Genomic DNA, 11,395 nt, shown 5'->3' with positions numbered 1-11,395 from the left:
CCCCACCAGTTATACTACACAAAAAAATAAAGATTGTGTATATAAACACCCACCAGTTATACTACACAAAAAATAAAGAATGTGTATATAACACCCACCAGTTATACTACACAAAAAAAATAAAGATTGTGTATATAAACACCCACAAGTTATACTACAAAAAAATAAAGAATGTGTATATAAACACCCACCAGTTATACTACACACAAAAAAAATAAAGATTGTGTATATAAACACCCACCCTCTTATACTACACAAAAAATAATGAATGTGTGTATAAACACCCACCCTCTTATACTACACAAAAAATAAAGAATGTGTGTATAAACACCCACCCCTTATACTACACAAAAAATAAAGATTGTGTATATAAACACCCACCAGTTATATACTACACAAAAAAAATAAAGATTGTGTATATAAACACCCACCAGTTATCCTACACAAAAAATAAAGAATGTGTATTTAAACACCCACCAGTTATACTACACAAAAAATAAAGATTGTGTATATAAACACCCACCAGTTATACTACACAAAAAAAATAAAGATTGTGTATATAAACACCCACCAGTTATCCTACACAAAAAAATAAAAATTGTGTATATAAACACCCACCAGTTATACTACACAAAAAATAAAGAATGTGTATTTAAACACCCACCCCATATACTACACAAAAAAATAAAGAATGTGTATATAAACACCCACCCCATATACTACACAAAAAAAATAAAGAATGTGTATATAAACACCCACTAGTTATACTACACAAAAAAATAAAGATTGTGTATATAAACACCCACCAGTTATCCTACACAAAAAAAATAAAGATTGTGTATATAAACACCCACCAGTTATACTACACAAAAAGTAAAGAATGTGTATATAAACACCCACCAGTTATACTACACAAAAAAAATAAAGATTGTGTATATAAACACCCACCAGTTATACTACACAAAAAAAAATAAAGATTGTGTATATAAACACCCACCAGTTATACTACACAAAAAATAAAGAATGTGTATATAAACACCCACCAGTTATACTACACAAAAAAAATAAAGATTGTGTATATAAACACCCACAAGTTATACTACACAAAAAATAAAGAATGTGTATATAAACACCCACCAGTTATACTACACAAAAAAAATAAAGATTGTGTATATAAACACCCACCAGTTATCCTACACAAAAAATAAAGAATGTGTATATAAACACCCACCAGTTATACTACACAAAAAAATAAAGATTGTGTATATAAACACCCACCAGTTATACTACACAAAAAATAAAGATTGTGTATATAAACACCCACCAGTTATACTACACAAAAAATAAAGATTGTGTATATAAACACCCACCAGTTATACTACACAAAAAATAAAGATTGTGTATATAAACACCCACCAGTTATCCTACACAAAAAATAAAGATTGTGTATATAAACACCCACCCAGTATACTACACAAAAAAATAAAGAATGTGTATATAAACACCCACCAGTTATACTACACAAAAAAATAAAGATTGTGTATATAAACACCCACCAGTTATACTACACAAAAAATAAAGAATTGTGTATTTAAACACCCACCCCATATACTACACAAAAAAATAAAGAATGTGTATATAAACACCCACCCCATATACTACACAAAAAAAATAAAGAATGTGTATATAAACACCCACTAGTTATACTACACAAAAAAATAAAGATTGTGTATATAAACACCCACCAGTTAGACTACACAAAAAATAAAAAATGTGTATTTAAACACCCACCAGTTATACTACACAAAAAAATAAAGATTGTGTATATAAACACCCACCAGTTATACTACACAAAAAGTAAAGAATGTGTATATAAACACCCACCAGTTATACTACACAAAAAAATAAAGATTGTGTATATAAACACCCACCAGTTATACTACACAAAAAAAATAAAGATTGTGTATATAAACACCCACCAGTTATACTACACAAAAAATAAAGAATGTGTATATAAACACCCACCAGTTATACTACACAAAAAAAATAAAGATTGTGTATATAAACACCCACAAGTTATACTACACAAAAAATAAAGAATGTGTATATAAACACCCACCAGTTATACTACACAAAAAATAAAGATTGTGTATATAAACACCCACCAGTTATACTACACAAAAAATAAAGAATGTGTATTTAAACACCCACCCCATATACTACACAAAAAAATAAAGAATGTGTATATAAACACCCACCCCATATACTACACAAAAAAAATAAAGAATGTGTATATAAACACCCACCAGTTATACTACACAAAAAATAAAAAATGTGTATTTAAACACCCACCAGTTATACTACACAAAAAAAATAAAGATTGTGTATATAAACACCCACCAGTTATACTACACAAAAAGTAAAGAATGTGTATATAAACACCCACCAGTTATACTACACAAAAAAAATAAAGATTGTGTATATAAACACCCACCAGTTATACTACACAAAAAAAATAAAGATTGTGTATATAAACACCCACCAGTTATACTACACAAAAAATAAAGAATGTGTATATAAACACCCACCAGTTATACTACACAAAAAAAATAAAGATTGTGTATATAAACACCCACAAGTTATACTACACAAAAAATAAAGAATGTGTATATAAACACCCACCAGTTATACTACACAAAAAAAATAAAGATTGTGTATATAAACACCCACCAGTTATCCTACACAAAAAATAAAGAATGTGTATATAAACACCCACCAGTTATACTACACAAAAAAATAAAGATTGTGTATATAAACACCCACCAGTTATACTACACAAAAAATAAAGATTGTGTATATAAACACCCACCAGTTATACTACACAAAAAATAAAGATTGTGTATATAAACACCCACAAGTTATACTACACAAAAAATAAAGATTGTGTATATAAACACCCACCAGTTATCCTACACAAAAAATAAAGATTGTGTATTTAAACACCCACCCCATATACTACACAAAAAAATAAAGAATGTGTATATAAACACCCACAAGTTATACTACACAAAAAATAAAGATTGTGTATATAAACACCCACCAGTTATACTACACAAAAAATAAAGATTGTGTATATAAACAACCACAAGTTATACTACACAAAAAATAAAGATTGTGTATATAAACACCCACCAGTTATACTACACAAAAAATGAAGAATGTGTATATAAACACCCACAAGTTATACTACACAAAAAATAAAAATTGTGTATATAAACACCCACCAGTTATACTACACAAAAAATAAAGAATGTGTATTTAAACACCCACCCCATATACTACACAAAAAATAAAGAATGTGTATATAAACACCCACAAGTTATACTACACAAAAAATAAAGATTGTGTATATAAACACCCACAAGTTATACTACACAAAAAATAAAGAATGTGTATATAAACACCCACAAGTTATACTACACAAAAAATAAAAATTGTGTATATAAACACCCATCCCATATACTACACAAAAAAATAAAGAATGTGTATATAAACACCCACAAGTTATACTACACAAAAAATAAAGATTGTGTATATAAACACCCACAAGTTATACTACACAAAAAATAAAGATTGTGTATATAAACACCCACCAGTTATACTACACAAAAAATAAAGATTGTGTATATAAACAACCACAAGTTATACTACACAAAAAATAAAGATTGTGTATATAAACACCCACCAGTTATACTACACAAAAAATGAAGAATGTGTATATAAACACCCACAAGTTATACTACACAAAAAATAAAAATTGTGTATATAAACACCCACCAGTTATACTACACAAAAAATAAAGAATGTGTATTTAAACACCCACCCCATATACTACACAAAAAAATAAAGAATGTGTATATAAACACCCACAAGTTATACTACACAAAAAATAAAGATTGTGTATATAAACACCCACAAGTTATACTACACAAAAAATAAAGAATGTGTATATAAACACCCACAAGTTATACTACACAAAAAATAAAAATTGTGTATATAAACACCCACCCCATATACTACACAAAAAAATAAAGAATGTGTATATAAACACCCACAAGTTATACTACACAAAAAATAAAGATTGTGTATATAAACACCCACCAGTTATACTACACAAAAAATAAAGATTGTGTATATAAACACCCACAAGTTATACTACACAAAAAATAAAGATTGTGTATATAAACACCCACCAGTTATACTACACAAAAAATGAAGAATGTGTATATAAACACCCACAAGTTATACTACACAAAAAATAAAAATTGTGTATATAAACACCCACCAGTTATACTACACAAAAAATAAAGAATGTGTATTTAAACACCCACCCCATATACTACACAAAAAAATAAAGAATGTGTATATAAACACCCACAAGTTATACTACACAAAAAATAAAAATTGTGTATATAAACACCCACCCCATATACTACACAAAAAAATAAAGAATGTGTATATAAACACCCACAAGTTATACTACACAAAAAATAAAGATTGTGTATATAAACACCCACCAGTTATACTACACAAAAAATAAAGATTGTGTATATAAACACCCACAAGTTATACTACACAAAAAATAAAGATTGTGTATATAAACACCCACCAGTTATACTACACAAAAAATGAAGAATGTGTATATAAACACCCACAAGTTATACTACACAAAAAATAAAAATTGTGTATATAAACACCCACCAGTTATACTACACAAAAAATAAAGAATGTGTATTTAAACACCCACCCCATATACTACACAAAAAAATAAAGAATGTGTATATAAACACCCACAAGTTATACTACACAAAAAATAAAGATTGTGTATATAAACACCCACAAGTTATACTACACAAAAAATAAAGAATGTGTATATAAACACCCACAAGTTATACTACACAAAAAATAAAAATTGTTTATATAAACACCCACCCCATATACTACACAAAAAATAAAGAATGTGTATATAAACACCCACAAGTTATACTACACAAAAAATAAAGATTGTGTATATAAACACCCACAAGTTATACTACACAAAAAAATAAAGATTGTGTATATAAACACCCACCAGTTATCCTACACAAAAAATAAAGATTGTGTATTTAAACACCCACCCCATATACTACACAAAAAAATAAAGAATGTGTATATAAACACCCACAAGTTATACTACACAAAAAATAAAGATTGTGTATATAAACACCCACCAGTTATACTACACAAAAAATAAAGATTGTGTATATAAACACCCACAAGTTATACTACACAAAAAATAAAGATTGTGTATATAAACACCCACCAGTTATACTACACAAAAAATAAAGAATGTGTATATAAACACCCACAAGTTATACTACACAAAAAATAAAAATTGTGTATATAAACACCCACCAGTTATACTACACAAAAAATAAAGAATGTGTATTTAAACACCCACCCCATATACTACACAAAAAAATAAAGAATGTGTATATAAACACCCACAAGTTATACTACACAAAAAATAAAGATTGTGTATATAAACACCCACAAGTTATACTACACAAAAAATAAAGAATGTGTATATAAACACCCACAAGTTATACTACACAAAAAATAAAGAATGTGTATATAAACACCCACAAGTTATACTACACAAAAAATAAAGAATGTGTATATAAACACCCACAAGTTATACTACACAAAAAATAAAGAATGTGTATATAAACACCCACAAGTTATACTACACAAAAAATAAAAATTGTGTATATAAACACCCACCAGTTATACTACACAAAAAAATAAAGAATGTGTATATAAACACCCACAAGTTATACTACACAAAAAATAAAAGTTGTGTATATAAACACCCACCAGTTATACTACACAAAAAATAAAGAATGTGTATATAAACACCCACAAGTTATACTACACAAAAAATAAAAATTGTGTATATAAACACCCACAAGTTATACTACACAAAAAATAAAGAATGTGTATATAAACACCCACAAGTTATACTACACAAAAAATAAAGAATGTGTATATAAACACCCACAAGTTATACTACACAAAAAATAAAGAATGTGTATATAAACACCCACAAGTTATACTACACAAAAAATAAAGAATGTGTATATAAACACCCACAAGTTATACTACACAAAAAATAAAAATTGTGTATATAAACACCCACCAGTTATACTACACAAAAAATAAAGAATGTGTATATAAACACCCACAAGTTATACTACACAAAAAATAAAAATTGTGTATATAAACACCCACCAGTTATACTACACAAAAAATAAAGAATGTGTATATAAACACCCACAAGTTATACTACACAAAAAATAAAAATTGTGTATATAAACACCCACCCCTTATACTACACAAAAAAAATAATGAATGTGTGTATAAACACCCACCCATTTTACTGTACAAAAAATAAAGAATGTGTATATAAATAAATTATAATCCAGAGATGGAGAACTTTAAAATTGTCACACACGTCATTACACAACACAGAGTTACAGAGCTGCAGAAGCATAAATCAGGCTTTAAATGAATTCAATAAATCATCATAAATTGTAAATTTATGTAAATTTGATAGTTTAACTATTGTTATATTTATTTTTACAGCACCTGTACCTGGATGTGTTGCTGTATGTGGTTAAATGATTAAAAAAAATGTTGACAACATTAAAGGTTCATTCAGTAGTTCAGCGCAGTTGGAACCAAAACGGCGTCATGTTCTGAGTTGACGTCACTGTCTCAATTAAGGCACACTAGATCCGACCCTTATTTGCAATAAGTGGGTATTGAAATTGGATGCATATGCTGCATTTTTCAGAGTATAAGCTTGTGCCGTGAGGCGGGGCATATAGCATCCGGGTTGTCCGTCCGTTCATCCTTCCGTCTGTCCGTCCGAAATTTGTTTGCTGCTACATAGCTCAGCACCTATGACTCACAGAAACTTCATATTTGGTGGGTACAAGCCTTGCAGGAGTACTTCGCACGGGTTCAAAGGCCAGTGACCTTGACCTACTTTTCAAGGTCACCAGTGGTCACAACTGTCAAATCCTTCTCCTGAAATTTGTTGCCGCAATGTACCTCTGCACCTATTGCTCGCAGAAACTTCATATTTGGTGGATACATGCCTTGGAGGAATACTTCGCATGGGTTTGAAGGCCAGTGACCTTGACCTACTTTACAAAAATTACCAATAGTTACATTTGTTCGAAGGCTACCGACTTTTTATGGTCACTGTAAATAAATATAATGTCAATCTCCAATTTTTCCACTGTGTATCCCAGTTTACATCAAACACATAAGGGTTCAACCAAATACCTACCCCACACATGTACATACTACTGCACTTTACATGGAAATAGTACTGCACGTGGGGCATTTCATGATGAATGTCTCTGCCCTGCAACTTATACTCAGATGTGCCTTATATTGAAAAATCATTGATTTTGTCATGCATAATAATAATTATAGTAATGATTTAAATGAGATTTTCAGGGGACTCAAAGCATGAAACTAAATAAACTGCAATAATAAAAGAATAAATGGCAATAATAAGAAGTACTTTATAACAATGCACAAAAATGCCAAATTAATGCCAAAAATGCCAAAAAAAGGTGTGACTTATATATGAGTTTTTCCTCTTCAAGAGGCCTTTTTTATACTCCAGAAAATATGATACATCTATTCTTGCATTTACGTTCTGTGATACAATCGAAGAAAAGTTGGGTTGCAGCAAGTTTTTTGGGGGGGGATTTGGGGTTGTAGTTCACAGTTTGATTTGTGACATCACATTTGACCCGATGCCGCTGATTTCCAGGATTCAGGTTTTTCACTGCCTCCGACACGAGGGAACCGGAGGAAGGACTCTGCTGGTGGATGGGTTCTACTCTTCTGAAAAACTACGCAAGCAGTCGCCCGAAAGCTTTGAGCTACTTTCCCGGGTTCCTATCAGGCACGAATATATCGAGAACATCGAAAACCACCAAAACCACATGATTGGTACCGGCCCTGTGCTTAATGTGTATCCTTGGAATGATGACATTTACATGATCCGGTACGTCAGTGCTTAAATACCGAATCATTTTGGATAACTTTGTATATTAATGATTGTATATATTAATCTATATTTGGATGTTAGAAGTCATCATGTGCATCCATTTATTGGCTTTGAAACCACTTAGTGGAGGTCCTGAATATTTATTTATTTGTTCATGTGAACCCTGGTTTGATGCTCGTTTTCCCAAAATGCCAATTTTGTGGACTTAAAATTCATCACTGTTTCAGCTGTTGGTCTTCAGCTCAGAAATAATTTGACAGAATTCCTTCATATTGGGTAAGAAAACTCAAATTGCAAATTTTGATATGCACTTTTACTGCCCCCTACTGGTTGTATGATTTGCATGTTTCATGCCATCCTCTGGCACAGAATTGCACCTGGAACAAAACTTGTTCCCCCCCAGATTTTAAGGTACAGATTGTGTTCTCTCTCTTACAGCTTGTATAGGAATTTGTTATCACCTCTACTAATGAGGTTATATTTTCACCAGTATCGGTTTATTGTCTTCTGCTTGTGTCCGCTTCAACGTTGCAACGTTGATGGGAGATACAGCCAAACACACCTAACCGTGTCTTAGCCCAACATGTGTGCAACTTTGGAAACAAATGAGATATTTCGCCCACTTATACACAACCAATGTGAATAATTCAGAATACCTCCCCCTGGTGGCAGGTGGTACCACCTGCACATTTTCACCACTAAACATCAAGCACGAAACACCACAGAAATGCCCACAGCTTTGCTTTGAATCAGTATTTTTTTCCTTTGTGTTTGAAGATTGTCTCTCAAATGTTATAGTTGTTTTTGTCACTATTTCATTGTGATTAACTGTGTACTCTTCAGTAATTTTACTACCTTAGATATGAAAAACATGCAGTTTTGTCTCTCGCTCTCTTACGCCAACAGCTACAACAACTATGACCGCTCGGTGATGAACACGGTGCCCCATGGCGTCAGTAAGCGATGGTACGTGGCACATCGAGAACTGACCAGAGAGTTACGGAGGCCAGAGAACGAGCTTTGGGTGAAACTGACGCCGGGAAAAGTAAGGAAGCAACAGCAACTGACGACAACCTGACAAATTCCTCATATTAAAAAATTCTCAAAGCTACAATGAAATATAACAAAGGAATAAATCCAGCTACCAATGCATGATGTCACACACGAGACCTCGAGACGCCACTTTATAGTTCCGATACAAAACCAATACTGGAACTTTCAGTATCTACTGAGACTGAAACAAGTCCAATACAGTTTTCCCTCAGTTAAAATATTCTACTGCCATAAAGGAAAACAGCCCACAACATGACCCAGATGTGCAATACACTGTCTATAAAGATATATTTAAAAAATAAAATAAAAAATAAAATCCAAAATAATTCTGCAAAATATACAGTAAAAATACGTAAATACCTTCACAAAACAACCTGCTAAATTTAATGATATAATGCTGTTGTAATATTCAACAAAAAAAAATTAAACCAGTAAATTCAACAGCATTTTACTTATTTATTTATTACACTATGTAACACAATTTTTTGTTCCTGGCTTCTAAGTGTTATATTTCAACTGCTTATGTCTAAAGTCTATGGAAAAATGACTACATTCAGCAGAAACTTTGATTTTATTTATTTTTTTATTTTTTTTGCGTTGTAGAAAGTTCTAAAAGTTTCTTGAAATTTCTAGATAATTCTGGAAACTTCTATAAAATTCTGGACAGAATATTCTAGAAGACTACTCAGCAGTAGTGAAGGCAAATCGAGAATATTCTTGAAAACAGACAAATTTCAAAATATCATTGTCCTGATCACAGAAGCAAAGTTTCTGTGGAATAACAGCTATTTTCTGTTTATTTAAGGCATAACAGCTTAGGAAAACACACTGTGTACCCAGGAACAAAACAAAAATAAAAATTTGTTACATGGTGTTATCATACTAGTTTTTAAAATAATTTGTTCTGCCAAATTTAGTGCAATTGTTACTTATTGTACATTGATCCCATACAATTCGAGTTTGTTGTGCTGCTCCCATTTTGCTCAGAGCAACCACAGGAGGTTTAGCATGGATCCACATGTTGATCTGATTTTTCTTACACAATTCCAGCTGTTTGATGAGAAAGGGGTCCAGGCACCATTTAACCTGCGATACTTCACTTGGGAGACCAGTGTGTTTACTTTTTGCTCCACTGTGCTGCCACACAATAGGAACTACTCTGAAAATGTAATGACCTGTATACCACATGGACATCTCAACATTTTTACTGGATTTGTATAATATATGCTAATATGAGGATTTCTGAAAATTGTTCAAAAATTGAGAGATGTCCGGAGTCATCAACGACAAAAGGATGCCAAGAAAACTGAAGGTCAAACTGTACAACACCATCATAAGACCAGTACTACTGTATGGAGCGGAGGTCTGGACCATGGGAAAAAAGGAAGAGAGAATCCTAGAGTCAACTGAGATGAGAATGCTTAGGAGAATCAAGGGAGTGACATTGAGAGATCGAGAGAGGAGTGAAGACATCAGAAGAGAGCTACAAATAAACACCATAAATGAGAAAGTTAGAGAGATACGGTTAAGGTGGTATGAACCATGTAGCCAGGATGGAAGAGGAGAACCCAGTTAAGAAGGTATGGGAAGCAAGCATACCGGGAAGGAGACCCCGAGGACGACCTCGTAAGAGATGGATGGATTGCATCAAGGAAGATATGACCCACTTCGGAGTGAGACCGGAGGAGGCCCAGGACAGGAAAACCTGGAGGACAAAGACCAAGGCAGCCGACACTGCAAAAGCGGGAATACAGGCTTAGGAAAAGAAGAAGAAGGAGTTCTGAAAATAAAATAAAGTCTGTTTAGAATTGAGTAAGGTATCAATTTTCAGATGAATTAGCACCATGTGACAGAATGGTGATGCAAACGTTTCCTGTGCTTGTTTCCCAAACAGAATATCCTAGGTTCAAGGCTGCCATTATTTTACCCCATTCTTCTTGTATTACTATTATTATGCAAATTCTAACCCTTTTATACTGTAAAATGTATTATATTTTCTGTTAAGATATTTGCATAGTTTTACTGTATTGTACTGTATGGCAGACTTATTCTGTCAAACACAAGTGGCAGTTTTTTTTCTCTAAAAACACCAGATTTTTTTTTTTTTTTTTTTTTTTTTTACAGTGTATGACTTTTTTTAAATTTATGATATCCAGTTCAGTAATTTCAACCAATCGGGCCAATGCCAGTCCAACACCTACACCAGTGCAC

The 11,395-nt window shown here is 31.9% G+C and overlaps 1 protein-coding gene across 2 annotated transcripts in view; it reads left to right on the top strand.

Annotated features, from left to right (window-relative positions):
• Positions 1-11,395, top strand: part of tmlhe (trimethyllysine hydroxylase, epsilon) — a 47,806-nt gene that overhangs the window by 35,711 nt on the left and 700 nt on the right. The window contains exons 5-6 of one of the 2 annotated variants that reach the window (XM_034177718.1): positions 7,892-8,128; positions 9,038-9,176. In XM_034177718.1, the coding sequence (XP_034033609.1) occupies positions 7,892-8,128; positions 9,038-9,176 (376 nt within the window). The remainder of the gene's footprint in view (positions 1-7,891; positions 8,129-9,037; positions 9,177-11,395) is intronic. The other variant, XM_034177719.1, reaches the window with a different exon arrangement.

Source organism: Thalassophryne amazonica, chromosome 9, assembly GCF_902500255.1.
Source record: "Thalassophryne amazonica chromosome 9, fThaAma1.1, whole genome shotgun sequence".
Lineage (NCBI taxonomy): Eukaryota > Metazoa > Chordata > Actinopteri > Batrachoidiformes > Batrachoididae > Thalassophryne > Thalassophryne amazonica.
Note: the sequence above shows the minus strand (reverse complement) of the source record. Positions and strands in the feature narration are given on the sequence as shown.